This window comes from Kryptolebias marmoratus, linkage group LG14, assembly GCF_001649575.2.
Source record: "Kryptolebias marmoratus isolate JLee-2015 linkage group LG14, ASM164957v2, whole genome shotgun sequence".
In the NCBI taxonomy this organism is placed as follows: domain Eukaryota; kingdom Metazoa; phylum Chordata; class Actinopteri; order Cyprinodontiformes; family Rivulidae; genus Kryptolebias; species Kryptolebias marmoratus.
Window position 1 is genome coordinate 12,863,373 of NC_051443.1, and position 15,307 is coordinate 12,878,679.

The 15,307-nt window shown below is 39.4% G+C and overlaps 2 protein-coding genes across 3 annotated transcripts in view; one reads left to right on the forward strand and one right to left on the reverse strand.

Annotated features, from left to right (window-relative positions):
• The first annotated feature begins 1,596 nt into the window (after positions 1-1,596).
• pstpip2 (proline-serine-threonine phosphatase interacting protein 2) lies at positions 1,597-11,452 on the forward strand. 2 transcript variants are annotated; one of them, XM_017407530.3, is made up of 14 exons: positions 1,597-1,862; positions 2,177-2,277; positions 3,857-3,931; positions 5,418-5,452; positions 5,536-5,630; positions 5,734-5,796; positions 6,280-6,378; positions 6,749-6,794; positions 6,991-7,070; positions 7,165-7,263; positions 9,251-9,347; positions 9,460-9,547; positions 9,630-9,667; positions 11,163-11,452. In XM_017407530.3, exons 1-14 carry the CDS (start codon positions 1,830-1,832, stop codon positions 11,216-11,218), a joined length of 1,005 nt encoding a protein of 334 aa, XP_017263019.1. In that variant the 5' UTR covers positions 1,597-1,829; the 3' UTR covers positions 11,219-11,452. The 2 variants fall into 2 exon arrangements, with proteins under 2 accessions (XP_017263019.1, XP_017263018.1); XM_017407529.3 differs by having other exon boundaries at positions 1,602-1,862; positions 5,536-5,642.
• A 937-nt stretch (positions 11,453-12,389) lies between these two features.
• The window catches only part of dhx29 (DEAH (Asp-Glu-Ala-His) box polypeptide 29), an 11,836-nt gene continuing 8,918 nt past the window's right edge, over positions 12,390-15,307 (reverse strand). The window contains exons 22-28 of the mRNA XM_017407490.3: positions 15,063-15,287; positions 14,797-14,933; positions 13,894-13,984; positions 13,505-13,804; positions 13,284-13,415; positions 12,854-12,950; positions 12,390-12,664 (exon numbers count right to left, since the gene is read on the reverse strand). Coding sequence (XP_017262979.1) covers positions 12,609-12,664; positions 12,854-12,950; positions 13,284-13,415; positions 13,505-13,804; positions 13,894-13,984; positions 14,797-14,933; positions 15,063-15,287 — 1,038 coding nt within the window. The 3' untranslated portion in view covers positions 12,390-12,608. The remainder of the gene's footprint in view (positions 12,665-12,853; positions 12,951-13,283; positions 13,416-13,504; positions 13,805-13,893; positions 13,985-14,796; positions 14,934-15,062; positions 15,288-15,307) is intronic.

A 15,307-nucleotide genomic window follows, 5' to 3' on the forward strand; every position in this document is an offset into this window, starting at 1 on the left:
TACGGCAATAACAACTGCATAGATCCCACGGACTTTCTGCTCAATGTTTCTCAATTTTAGATTTGTTCCTAAAATTTCACCAAGCTGAGGGGGTTTTCCTGTCTCGGTTGTTGTTTTTGCCACAACGTGTTTTTGCTCTTTAGGAGGAAACTGGATTAGCTTAAGGAAATCCAGGCATTTTTTGGAGAGGAGGTCAAAATCAACAAAGGCTTAAATACTTTTCCTAGCTTTCTCTTTCAGGAACAGCTCACACATGTGCTGCAGACGGTCACATGGTTTAAGAAGGTGTGGGCCATCATTGTTCATTACAGAACTGTAAAATGTTTCCAGGTGGTCTGCTGTCACATCCGTCTGAAGCTAGGGGCCAGAAAGGTTCTGTTTTCGCTGTAAATGTGCTGTAAGCGTATTTATCAGATATTATGACCCACAATATGTTTACTCTTGTGATGGTCTGTAGGACAAAAAAGTGTTTGCTGCTGTGCTTGATTTACCTGAATATGAAATAACTCACTGTTCTTCCTGGTTTCTGAGCAGGGTGTGGAAAAAAAGGTGTGTGTGTGTGTGTGAACTCAGCGTACACAGTTTGGGTTTGTCAGGTCAGCTTGATTTCCTTCTGCTGGTTGGAGTGGGTCAGATTGTTTACAGAAAACCTGGATAAATTCTTGGCTTTAACAGTGTAAATAACAAATAAATCGCTTTTTTTAAGCTCTGTTTTCAGTTTACTTCATAGGTTGTAGCCATTGAAGGTAAATTAAAAGTTTAGTCATAAAAATGGATCAAATTATTTTGTGCAGTGCTGTTGCTTAAAACCATTAAATAACACCGGTGTTGGAAGAAGTGAGCTCATAATCTAAAAACCATTCTAATTTATAAGAATATGAGCATAAATAAATTTTAGGGCATCTCATTGCCTTATAAGGAATATTACTAAAGCATTCAGACACTTTCCACTGCTTGTTTTATCCCATCAAACAAGTCAAATTAAAACTTATTTGTTAATTAATTTCAAAATGAACAAAGAAAACCAGAAAATCTTACTTTTTTTTGACTTGGGTATAAGTAACACAGGTTTATACTTTGAGAAAATGTGCCAAATGTATGCCGAAAGCAGAATTTTATAGTCCTTGAACTTTGGATTCATGCATTGCTTCAGTTATTATAAAAATTTGTATTTATTTACCTTCATAATTGACTCGATGTGCCCCAAGTGTACCCTCACAGAAAAAAAACAACACATGAATTCATCATGTTTTTCATATGTGATCGCGTGTGGAAAACCATAGGATCACATGAATGTAAAAAATGCTCCAAAATCACACAGAAAACCTGTTTCACATCAGTCACATGCTATTTGAACAGTTTTTCTTTCCCCCTCATCTGAAGTTCATGTATTTTTTCTTTATCTTTCTTTATCTTTTTAGCCTTCTTTTTTGTTGTTGTTGTTGTTGTTGTTGTTGTTGAACTATTGCTAAGTTTGGTGTCACAGACTGTACAATGATTCTGTAAAGAGAAAATAAAAAATCAAGGGGATTTCAGCTGTTACCAAAACCTACCTTTATTTTTTTTCTCTAATTTAAGATAAGTGTTTGATAAGTATAAGTATGTGTTTTATAAGATATTTGTTTATTAACAGAATTCACTGCGCAGACCCTGTGAGTTCCTCTATCAGCCAGCAGAGGGCAGCAAACTCAAAGTCAACTCATCCCTCTCTTTACCTGTCCATGCCTCCGTTCGCCACCCCCACTGCGCATGCGTCACTCTTACCGGTCTCTGAGTGCCTCATAAGTTTTTCACACAGGGAGCTGATCGCCGCATGATCCGATCCAGTTATGAAAAACCTTCATTTCAAAGATTTCTTCTGGGTGAGTGATTTGTTTCGTGTTTCCTTCTTGAGGGAAGTGAAACTAGCTGCAAAGTAGTGTCATTCTCTACTAAAAGTCCAGGGCTTTCTTTCATTTAGCGCAGTATTGGGAGAATAATGTCTACATCATGAATATCATGATTACAGGCTGCCAACACTTTGGATGTGAAGCTGGGAGGGAAAAAAAAATCAGTTTTATTTGAGTTTAGACGGAAAAAGTAATCGCGCCTTTTTTATTGTAATGCTTTCAATTAATTAAACAGACAACTATATAAATGAGAAATAATTCCAATATTTGTCATCCGCTCCTGACAGAACTCAGATCTGACCTCCACTGGTGGCTACGATGCCATCATTCTGTATCTCAACGACGGCAAAAGGACGTGCAAAGAGGTGGAGGACTTCATGAAGGCCAGGTAATGGAGCACAGGTCTCAGAAAAGCTGTCCAGATGTTCCAGCTGTTGACAGCAGGATGCATGGCTCAGTAAACCCTAATGGTTAGAAAAGGAGAAGGTGAAATTAAAACTTGTGAAGGCGGAGGGAGTTGAACCTTAGACTCTGCGGCAAGAAGACGAGAAGGGAAGTTTCGTAGTCATATGTGCACATAAATGGAAATTTGTACAAATATGTTTATAAAGTTACCTAACGTGGGCTTTGAGCATTAGTAATTACATTATTGCACGCTACTGTAAGAAAACCTTCTAAAAGGAAGTTTCTTGTGTAAAAAACGTAAACAGAGTTTAAAATATTTCACCCTTTAAACCCTGCAGACAGTCAGTGATTGTGATTCAGTGTGTTTGTGCAGAAAGACACACATCGCTGTTAGAGTTTCTGTACTTGTTGTGTACATTTCTTGATTAGTCAGCCTCCGTAAACTGATAACAAGTAGAAGTAACTTATACTCAAATTACTTCATGTAGGTACTTCCTGGTTTGACATTCTAGGGGTGTTTTTTTGTTTGTTTGATCTGTTACTGTGTAAACGCCCAGGCTCGGTCCAAACTCTCAGCTTGGGTTAAGCATAATATGAAGTCACCCATTTTGGTTCATAAGTAGCTTATAAATCTTTAAAACTGTCTTAGAATTATTATTTATCGACCGCCGCCTCAGAAGACAAGAAACAACGTCACTGCCTGTTTGTGTGTGTGTGTTTTGGGTCCGGTTTCAATGAAACTCACAGAAAGCAGTCTCTGGATTAACAGTTGAGGTCAGCCCAATTCAAGATGGCTGCCACAGCTAATAGACACTAGCCAACACAAAATGGCTCTATCTCAGTCAGTTTTACAGATTCTGGGGTAAAGTTTGGTGTGGTAGTAGCTGAAAGTCATCCCCAACACAAACTCAAATTCTTTGTTTAAAACCTCAAGCCTGCTTGTTAGCAAAATATTTCACGAACCGCTGGACAAACCGTAATGAAACTGTCGTGAAGTAGTCGTCGGTTGTGCATCCACAACTGATTAACTTTTAGAGCTTATCCAATTCAAGATGGCCTCCACAGCTTATCACAGAAATGGCTCAAAATGGAGCCCAGTTTGCAGATACTGAGGTAAGAATTTGGTGTGGTAGTAGCTGAGAGTCATCTCCGACACATAGTCTGAGCACTGACGGATCGAGCTGGATCTCAGAGTGTCGTGCATCATGTTATGTTTTAAATTTGACATGAAAAGGCTATATGACGTTTCATTATAAGATGATCTCAGTCTTAGGCGGTGGGCGACATGCATTCCGTCAAGGAGGGCTAGGCCTTGGATTTGCTTTGTCTTTCCTCCATGTGTGCCGATGCAAATGGATTTCCTTATCGTTGTGACATTTGAATTTAAAACACCCACCTCTACAAATGTCCATTCTCTAACAGATAAGAGAAAATTGTGTGTCAATGTCAACTGGAGATACAGCATTTACTATTTCCCTATGACTGAGCTGCCAGTTTGTTACCGTAGTGACTGTCCTGTTTTCACTTTATTTATTACAGCGCAGTGCAATGATCTCTTTCAGGGCTACAATCGAAGAGAAGTACGCCAAAGATCTGCTTGGTTTGTCCAAGAAGGTTTGTGGACACAATGAGATGAAGTAAGCACCCTCTGAGTCGGCATGCTGTTATTATGTGTCTGAGCAGCTCTGTTTACCCAGGGCCTCCAGTAATTAAATGTTTTTCTTTTTTTTTTCTTTAGAGCTGACATAGCATTTTAATGCTTTTTTTAGTCTGGATTTAGACTCCAGTGCAGATAAACGTGGCAAACGTAGGGTTAAGCAAACTCTTTGGCTGACCATTTAAAAGTAGAAATGATGACTGTGTTCAGTTTCTCAGAGATATTTTTGTTTGTCCTTCACGTGCTAGTGCTAATTCGTTGTTCCGCCGCAGGCACATTAACTTCCTATTTGGTGGGTGGTCAGATGAGCCTAGTTTTGTTTCTGCTCGTAGAGGTGTAAGTGTCAAGAGGAAGGAAGATAAATGGGTGAAAATGACTCACTGGACTGATATGCTTTACCACCAAAGTGGCGCAATAATGATCTTTTGTTGTAAAGGTTCCCTATAATGCCTATTGTTAAAATCAAAGGGTACATTTCCATTATATGTAAGGACATTGTACAAATTAGGAACTTGAGAGCCTAGAGAAAACATTGAGAAGGACAGAATTACTTGCTGGGCTGCATCTACTGGCAACTAATTGGCAAACAGCATTCAGGAGTGCAGAATGGACTGCAGTGTTTGTGGGGCGTTGTTGCGACAACATAGTCACGGAGTCGTAGCGGGTGCCTTCAACCCCTTCCTGATTTTGTTGTGGGCGTCTCCAGCGCGTCTCAAGAGTGCGAGATCTGTACTTTGATACCTTTGATACCTCCTCTAACAAAAAACGTCCAGGCCTGAAGACCACACCAGCGAAAAGTGATTACTTAAAAAAAAGTGGATCTTCATTGAAAAAGTGGACTTTGGCAAGATTAAACCATAAATGTGAGGGCGGCTGTCAAGATGGGCATGATGTGGGCAAGAAAATAATGTGCATGGCCAACAATACAATTCTGCAAGCCAGGCAAACAAAAATAACCCCTGATTTTTCAAAAAATGGCTGCATAAAATGCAGACACGTGGTTTGCTGGTTCGCTTGGTTCCAAGTGCATAGAATTCAGTCAGACTGGAACAGGAAATTTACCTAGTTTCCCGCAACTTTGAGTCACGGCTATTCTCCAGCATTTGCAGCCAGGTGAAATACTGCCTTAAAGATAGTCTCCGACTTGACTGTGACTAATGGGGACTAGTTGGAGACACAAAATTGGGAGAAAATGCCTGAATCTTCACCTGGAATCACGCTGAACGGTACACCTGCAAGGATTCCTGGTGAATTTTAGCCCAAATTTGACCTTGCGTACTTATTGACCAAATAAATAAATTAATTAATTAATTCGAAAATACAGCTGTAAGGGTTCCATACACCTGCAACACTATTTTGAAAAAAAGATTCAGATACAGAATTCTAGCATCAAAAAGACATGAAACTTATGCAAATTTTTATGTAAAAATAAAATAATTTGAATTGTTTTTTTATTGGTATTTTAGCACTTTAAAGAGATCCCTGGATGTGTTTAAATTACGTAAGTATTTACCATTTCAATAAAAACCTTTTGACCTGTGTGTCCCAGCATATTATTCATATGTTTTGTTGCTGTTGCTGCAGAGACTGAACAAGTCAGTCTATCCCACTTGCAGCTGGCACACAGCATGAGGGAGGAGGCCAAGAAGCTGGAAGACTTTAGAGAAAAGCAGAAAGAAGTGAGGAAAAGGGTTGGTACTCTTACACACGCTGTGACACTTAGAAATGATTAATATAATGTGTTCATCTGATCGCTAAATGTGGACTTTTTTTTTTTTTTAGCTAGAACAACAGATGGATGCCGTCCACAAACAGAAGTCTTCACAGTTCAAGAAAACAATGGATGTAAGTAGAGATGGAAACTCTTTACGTTTGAAGCTCAGCTCTAGTTTAAGATAAAAGGATTCAAACTTTTCTATTATGTTTCGAGGACAAGACGAACAATGGCAGACACAATTAGAACGACTGACGTGCTAAAACCCTCCCTTATTTACACGTAGCGGCGCCGCAGGATTTATGTCAGGTTCTTTAGCTCAAGCGGGCCAAGTTTTGGAAGTCTTTTGAGTCATGCCGATGCAGTTTCAGTTGTGTGTGAAAATGGCCAGTCCCATTCCCTCTCTGTTCTTCCTCTTTGGCAGAGGAAGTCATTTTGAACAGTCCAAGAGATAAATCACACCATGCAAATTATTCAGAATGGGGAAGAAGGAGAACTGCTGACGGCGGGCTGATTTCCTTTGACTTGATAAGTGCTTTTCCTGTTGGTTTTCTGTGATAACAAACAGTTCTGGATGGACGATCCCTAACGTTGGCGCTTTTTTTTGTCCTCAGTCCAAGAAGACGTACGAGCATAAGTGTCGAGACAAAGAAGAAGCAGATCAGAACTTGAACCGAAACGCCAGCACTAACACAGCCAAGCAGGTGGAGAAGGTACAAAGACAAAGAACGAACATACGCACATATTTAAGTTAATTAAATATGAAGAGCAGACAGAATATTTATCTAAATGTAAATATAAACTAATAAATTTGAAATTTATTATGTTGATTATGTCTGTTATTTAACCTAGTCTTCAATTTTTTCACATTTTGAGTTGATCCAGCACATAAAAACCCAGTAAAATACTTTGAATGTGGAAATGTTCAAGGACCGAATACTTTTTCAAGGCACTAGACTACAAAAGATTGCTGAAAACGTCCCCAGTCCAGCTTAAACATGAAGCAAAAGTTTCACTTTCACAATAAATAGATGTAAACCAACTGTTTTTTTTCTCATTTCACCTTTGTTTTTCGTCTTCCAGCTCCAGTCAAAAGCCCAGCAGGCAAAACAGAATGCAGAAGAAGCAGGTAAGTTTGCCAGCAAGGCTGTAAGGAAATGACCGCGCTACATTATGACACAGCTTTTATCTGCCCTGCTTTACATGCATTCTGTATGTAAAACAGATGAGCACAGCTTCTGATTCTGAATGCATCGTTTAGTGTCATCGGAATAATTAACAGTAACGTTGCCTGTGTATGTTTTCCTAATGTTTAACATTGGCAGACAAGTTATACCAGCAGAATGTGACCGCGCTGGCGAAGGTCAGAGATGACTGGCTGAAGGAGCACATCAGCGCCTGCGAGGTAGAGGCTACCGGTGACCTCATCATTCACACAACGCCAAAATGGAACAAACGTTCAGCTAAATGTCAGATGTGGGTTTTGTTCCTTGCCACAGGTCTTTGAAAACCAGTCAGTAGAGCGTATTAACTTCCTAAGAAACGCAATCTGGACTCATCTTAACCAGCTTTCTCAGCAGTGTGTCACCAGCGATGAGGTAAAGGTTCAAAACATTTCACAGGCCTATGGAATGTTCCTCTTTCTTTATATATATTTATATATTTTCTTTATATATGTATATATCACCCTGAAACATTCTAAGCCTCCTAAGCCGTGGATGTAGGCTGGCAGGATTAAAAAAAATGGATCGTTTTTGTCCAATTAGTTAGTCAATCAAAGCACTCAAGCCTTTTATAAATAATAATATATTTGAATTTTTAAGCAGGCAAGCTTCTACTTCCCCTACAAAATAAGGGTTCTTTAATCAGTCTTATTGAGAGAACAAATAAGGATGCAAAATACTATCTTTATGTAAGAAAATGAAAATTTCTCTTTAGCATCCAGCAAGAAAAAGTTGTACAAAAGACCTAAAGTCACACAAAGTACATAAAAAGCAGAGAAACTGCATTTTATGCAAGAATACGGCGTGAACGCTAAGCTGAATATTATTTTAAAGCCTTCTAAAAGCAGAAGAGGGTTAGCTGAAAGTTGCAAAGAGGTAACTAAAAGTAGCTAAAGCATAGCTAAAGTAGCAAAGGGTTAGCTAGAAGGTAAAAGTAGCAAAAGGCTCATTAAAACAGTAGCTACAAACTGAAAAAAAGACAAAAATAGAACAAGTATGCTGACGCAGATGTGAAAGAGAACAATGTTTATGAAGGAACTGAAGAGATCTCAATGTAATTCTATGGAGGGAAAAAAACTGTTAATAAAGTTAAATATTTTGAAAAGTATATTTGTTACAAAAGCCTGAAGTCGTCGTAGCCATCTCCTAAACAAGCTGAAGATTCTGATATCTGAATGGCTAAAACAGCACAAAGTATTCAAATGTACAAAATAAATAAATAATAATAAAAAATTAAACAGGAAAACAACAGTGTGAATGCTGAATAATCATTCACACCACAGATTAAACAAATATATTATATCAGCATTTTGGGTAACTGTTAAAGCTCATAAACGTATTGTTTTGGCTCTGTCTTGCCGTAAGTGTTTGTTTCGAGTAAAAAAAAAGGGCTGAATAATCTTATTTTTTCCTTTCCCTTGCTTGCACCAAACAGCAGACACAGTTAATATCTACCTGTGGGCCACATTTGAGCATTTAGCAGCTTTAGACTCAGTCGTTTCCAGGCAAAGGAAAGTAAATGTTGTTCCCACTTAACTCTCTGCTGGATTTATAAAACTGCTAAGACAGTATCTATTAGATTGTTTTCACTCTTAGTTTATTTTACTTTTATTATCGCCGAAAGTGTTTTTGTCCGTGTCTGTGTGTGTGTAAATTTAAAATTAGCAAAATATCTCATGATCCAGGGGACATATTTTACTTAAACTCACAGAAAGTAACCTTTGGGTGTACATCCACATCATTTTAATTTTTGGAGTCAACCCCGTTCAAGATGGCTACCAAACCTAAGAAACCTTAACAAGCACCAAAATGGTTACAAAGTGATCAATTTTAAAGATACTGAGCTAAAATTTGGTTGTTAGTATACTCTGAGATTATATATGACTCCCTACAACTGCTACAACTCCTTCCCTTCTCAGCATGAGATGATCTTAGTCTAAAACTGAAAATATTCACTCCTTCACAGAGTGCTAGGTCTTTAATTCATAGAAGTGATTTTGCTGAGGTTTTGTCTTTGAAAGAGAATTGTTTTAACCAGATGCTCAACACAACGACCAGATATATTTATCACTGGCGAGCTTTGCCAGCACAGCACTGAGTGAAAACTAAAAATAACGACAAACCGGGAGTGTAGACTGAAACAGTTTGGTTGACATGTAGGAAGATAAGGTAAATGTCAGGGTTTTATTTAGAGCTAGTTCTGGGATCAGAGGAAGTGTAATTTAAGCGTTACCATCAACCCATTCAAATCCTGCGTATTATTTTCACTGTACCTTACTAGACAAACATTTCTTGTATTTATTAGTGAAGTAAAAGATTGTTTAGACTCTGACCTTGTTTTTTACTGTGTGTGTGTATGCAGCTGTATGAGGAAGTGAGGAGATCGCTGGAGCAGTGTGACATCCAGGAAGACATTGAACACTTTGTAAACCTCAGACAAACCGGAGAAAAACCACCAGGTATAAACCCAATTAATCCGTGTTGGATTATAGTTAAAAGGGAAGTAGTTATCACACAGCAGCTGCCAGTATGTAAACACTATCTGTGTGTGTGTGTGTGTGTCTTGAACAGTTCCAGTTCTGTATGAGAACTTCTACAGCGGTCAGATGTCTCCTACTGGCGCTCTACCGTCACGACCCCTGCCGTCACCTGCCGTCAGGTAAACGAGAGCAGTTCTCTGCCGCCGTCCCCAAGTACTGAAGGTGCAGCCGGTGTGGTAACGTTGTCTTGTAAATTTGCAGAAGGGGGCCATTACCCAACCCAGCACAGAACAGTAGGGGTATGTATTTATTTATTTATTTATTTTCCCTTTACTTGTCAAAGCTTCCCTTAACAGTCCCAAGTTTACACACATTCTAATTTCCATTCATACAATTTGAGAAAATGAGCTTAAAGTGGTAATTATTTCTATTTGTTTTGTGCAAAAATAAGGTTGTCACAGTACTATATGTTTGATATGCCGGTGTAGATTCTCAGACATCCAGGACATGGTAAATCCAAAAAAAAGAGGTTAAAAACAAAAACAACTGGACTTCTATTCTGTAGCTGAAGACAGAGAGTGTTTGAAACACTCGGATGAGAAGAGAACCGTCTTCCTGGATGTCTGAGAATCTACACCAGCTTAAAAAAAACAAGAAACTGTGAGCATGCCGAGGTCGTTCTCTAAATTAAATTTCTTAAGAAGATTTTGTGATCGCAATCTTTAAACCACACAAACATGTCAGTGTTCTGTAAGATAAGAAACAAGTAATACATTGACATCCTGTTTCAGAAGCCATACAGCTGTATATTTATAGCAACATGACTGTAAACATGTCAAATGAAAAGCTAAAGATTAGGAGTCTGATTCACTGTGATGATGTTGTCAAGTTTTAATAGAACAGTAAACGGTCTGACGCAAATTCTTAGCAGATAGCAGGAAAATAGGTTTAGCTAATAGAAAATGTTTTTTTTTTTTTTTTACTCGTAGAATAAAGTTAATTTTTTTGCCTGCTATTCTACAAAATAATGGTTACCTAAAACATTTTTGTTTTTAACCTTTTTTTTAATTTATTTGTTTGATAAGTTGCAGAGGTGTGCTCAGTTGCAAAAGTCTCGTCGGTAACAGCGGATGCCATGTTTGACTCAATGCAGTGAAACTTTATTAAGTCAGTTTGATGTTGGTGACAGCAGCAATCACCTCAAATTTATTTCAAGTCGTATTCCGGCCAGTTTGAAGTGACGTTCTGTAGAAAAGGTTTGAAGAAAGAATATCTTACCTGTTGTAGAAAGCTCTTTGAATGGCCTCAGGTGGATGGCCTTTTTTGAGACTGAAGCTGTTTTTTAGGCAGCAGCAGTAGATACGTTCAGATTAAACATGAGCTCATCTGTCCTGTTGGATGTAAACGACATTCCTGTAAACTAAAGCTGTTCATGAAGCGATCCGAAGCAGGTGAGCCATTAACACTTCATAAGGTTTCCACAGAACCTCCCCTTCAGGAGCTGGGCGTCTGTGTGTGTTTTCTATGAAGCTGTGTGACAATTAGAGGGGACACCACGGATGGCATCAATGCTTTTCAATTGAGTAATTAGGTTCTGAATTTTAGCATCAATTAATATCTAAATAATGATACTTTTGGACAAACTTACCATAAAGTATCACATCCTGCAGCTACACTTCCACTACAGGCCTATATAATATTTCTGAAGTATGCTTGGCTGTGGGTTCATGATAAAACTAATGTGGAGTCCACACGTTTTCTTTATAATGCTGATTTGTTGTTGTCTGATTGCAGATGAGCCAACCTACTCGACGGTGCGAGACACAGGCTACAGCCTGATTCATTACTAATGCTCCAATATAACATGTGCCTCCTCGTTCCCTCTTCTGTGATTTCCTGAACACAAACCCTGTTGTCGGATGAGAAATCAGTGTCATAGCTCTGTACAAAGTCTGAATTTTGAGCTGCTCGGTGTTCTGAACACATCAGCTGGTTCTAAAGAAAAGGTTTATCAAGCTCGTCGCTCCATTTGGAAGGTTTTCATGTGAATTAAAAAAAAACAAAATAAACGGCTCAAGATGAAATGGTTTGTCTTTAATTGTTCACTTTTTTTTTTTTTTTAAATGTTAAACCAAGAGTCAAGTAAAAAGTGTGCCGCTTGTTTACCTGTTTTCATTTCCTCTGTGATGCGAAAGTATCTGACCGCTGGCTGTTTTCAGAACGGCCGGTAAAAATCCTAAATTAAGTTCCTCTAAAGGTTTTCGCAGCTTGTTCAATGAACTAAAAAAAATTAACATTGTTATATGCTTCATAGACATTTATTTCATTAAAACCTCCATATGGAAACGAGTACTGGTGTAGAGGTGTTGGGGGTTTGATTTAACTTTATCAATAAAACATATTATTTGCTAATAATACTTGAAATGTGAACAATGTATTCAGTTTTATAATCACGACCAAACAACTTTTTTCTACATCTGTCTGGAGAACATTTTCTCAAAAGGAGTGCTTTTTGCCTGTATAATTATTGCAAGCATTCATTTTGTTCTTATATGTTTATTTTGTGTCTTTAGCGTTTTTCCTGACAAATCTGCCAAGTGGAATCATTTTATTTTGTTTATTTCTGATCACGTGTGCCATGACACTTTTATTTGCAGACATTTAAGTCCCGACCTTCAGCCTTCAGCTCAAGGTTAGGACTGCAGTGTTACCCTACAGTAAAGTGACTCCTTTCCAATAATTCATTAAACCTTTCTTGCCGTACGTATTTCTGAAGGCTTTAGAGAGCTCTTTAATGATTAGAACACCAGGTCAGACCCAAACCTATCTTAATTATTGGCACATAACCTGAAATCCATAAATATGAAGGATTATAAACTTTTTTGTGGGGCTGTTCTAATAAAAGTGTTTCTTTTCATGAATGTCATTTAATAATGACTATATTTAAACCATGAAAGTAACTAAAGTATAGTTTTATGCCTTTGTTTGTGTCGTCAGTGTTTAAAAAAAGCATCAAGTCTGTTGAAATCGTCAAAAGTTTACTTGGCATGTTTTCGTTTACAGTCATTTTATAATTTGATGGTCAAGCACAAAACAATTTCTGCATTTCTGTTATTTTCTTCCATATACATTTTCATATACATTCCTCTTCACGTGAGGTAAAATGTCTCTGCGGGTGTTCGTCCGGACAAACTCCAGGCCGATGTTTGATAGTGTTTCAGACGATGCGTCGGTTCGAAGTCACGCAGCGTTCTTTGATTTGATCAGATCCAGAATCACCTGGATGGTTGGGTCATCTGCAGTGAGGAGAGAGGAACAGATCAGATCCAAGAAAAAAAAAACCTTTGTTTGCTAATTTTTCATTTTAACTGTACCAACAAAGAACCGAAACATTCCTCGTGATTATTTTTCAGTTTTAATACAGTTGTAGAAGCATAAAAATATAAGCTACAAAAATATCCAGCACGAACAAACTGTTTCTTTACCTTCAAGGTTCATTCTGGGGTTCTCCAGCTTCTTTTCAAGCAAAGAGTCCATCAGTTTCCTCAGATGTTTGAAGATCACACCAATCCGCACCGGAGCCTTGAACGCAGCAAACAAAAACATTTGAATCCACATGCTATAGAGCAGGCAAAAAAACTAAATAAAACTAAACATACTTCTGAGTGAACCGTAGTAGCTGAATAACAGGACCAGCTGCAACGATCTCACAAACTTAGTTTTACATAAAAACATAAATATGGTCATTCTTTATCCTCCTGAGACCTGAGCTTTTGTTCGGTGTGCATTTTTTCGATGCTGTGTCCTCGTATGAGCACAGAGGGTCTCAGGAGGTTAAAAACAGAAGCCTTTCTGATCTGCTGGCCTGTAAAATGAAGTTCCTGTGTGTACAATCATGGCTCCGTGACCTCTGACCTGGAAGTGGATCCAGCCATCTAAAGAGATGAGCTTCTCTCGGTGCTGAATGTCAATGTCGCCTCCGAACAGCAGCAAGGGGAAAGGAGGTATCAGAGTGGTGTCTCGCAGGTAGATCTTGGTGTATTTAACCTGAGGAGGACGGTTCGTTCAAACAAATGCGAACGACTGATTACGAGACATCACGCACGAATGCAAAGAACACCCCGGGTCTCTCCTACCTTCTCCTGGTACAGCAGCCAGCCGTGCGTCTGCAGGTTGCGGTTAACAGACGATGGGTGGACCTGAGCCTTGCCCTGAGGTGTCTCCACGGTGCAGGCCACTCGCTCCAGCCCGTCCACCGAGGGGTTGCACAGCGCCCGGGCCACGCTGTCGTAGAGCCCCGCCGCCAGCGCCGCGTTCAGCACGGAGATCTGCTGCTTGGACGGCGCGGCCGCCTGCTGCTTCGAGCGAGACGAGGAGGCGCGGGACGACCAGAAACCCGCCTGCTCCATCATCTTCATCAGCTCGTTCCTCACATCCTAAACCAAACATGGGAGCATTTGAGATCATAAAGGAGAGAGAGACGATGGAGGAAAAAGAAACAGGTGTAGTGAAATCTTCGTGGTACCTCTATTGTGAGGAGAGCTGTTCGATTGAGGAAATGTTTCCTGCAGTAAGATAACTCTGATCTCAGCCCCTCAGTCTGTGAGTTCTTCCACCTGACGGGGTTTAAAACAGCAGAAGATGAGGTAAGAATGACAAAAAGTGACTCCTATAAACAACAAAAGTTTGCTTTTAGGTCTCTTTGTAGGAATCATTGCCCCTGTCCTTCCCGACTTTTTCATTATAAGTAAAAAAAAAATTATCGGCATATATTGTCATTGGAATATTTTAACTTCACCAGATCCCAACTTCCCGGTTGTGAAAGTTACGAACACAGCCTTTTATGCCACGAAGGGCAAACAGACAGACTTTTAATGCTGGTCAACGATCAACAGAAAAGCAGTTGGGACAATAAAACTGACAATTATCACATGCATGAATTTAATGGCAAATCATTGCTAACTGTGTCAAAAAAAAACTCAAATAAAAAAAAAAGGGGAAGAAAACAACAATGCTTCATCCTCTACGAGTGCTATGAGTGAATCTGCCGGCTGTCGAAGGTAAACTTTTATTATTATCACTCTACAAAAAGCACTTTTTCAAACAATCAGGTGTGATTTTTAATCATCTTAAACAGACTTCCTTTAGGGAGATGAAAACAGCAGCTGCATTGTTGAAACATCTCATCCTTCCTAATGAGCTGATTTTTGTTTAACTTTGACAAAATACTTTTTGATCCTTAAGAAAAGATGTTAAAATCCATTATAAAAAAAAATCAAGAAAGACACAAAGAGAAGCACCTGATCACCTTTTCACAGCACTTAGTTGCTGCAAACACATTTCAGGAATTTTTTTCCAACTAGCTTCCTCATGAAAGACAACTCTGTAAGGAAAAAAAAAAAATTCAGTCCTTTGGACCGGTCCGTACCCCACATATGCGTTGTATATGGTCAGGTGATCAGAGTTGGCCAATGCCAGAGCAGCTTTAGCCAAGTTAGCTTCCTCTTTTCGATTCATCGGCGTGGAAAAAGGAGACTTCTCCGTGATGGCCGCCGCGATAGTTGCCTGAAACAAATCATTTCTTAGTACTTTTTAAATCAAGCCACTTTGAACAAAAACAAATGGACCGTGTATATGAAATGTCACCAGCTCAAGGTCAAAGGTCACTAGCAGTGCTCAGGCGGTAGGACGTACTATGGGCTCCAGGCAGCCGAGGATGGCTCCATAGATGAGCATCTTGCCGATCTTCACGTTGACCGGCAGACTCGCCAAGTGATGTCCCAGAGGGGTGAGGGTGTGGCAGCTGGGGTGACACGCACCGATCTTTCTCAGCAGGCTGACGGCGTTACTGACCGACTGGGGCTGAGGAGCATCCAGAGCTCGGCTCAGAAAGTCCTCCGGGGAGCCGTACTGACATTTCTACCAGAGGGGGGGGGGGG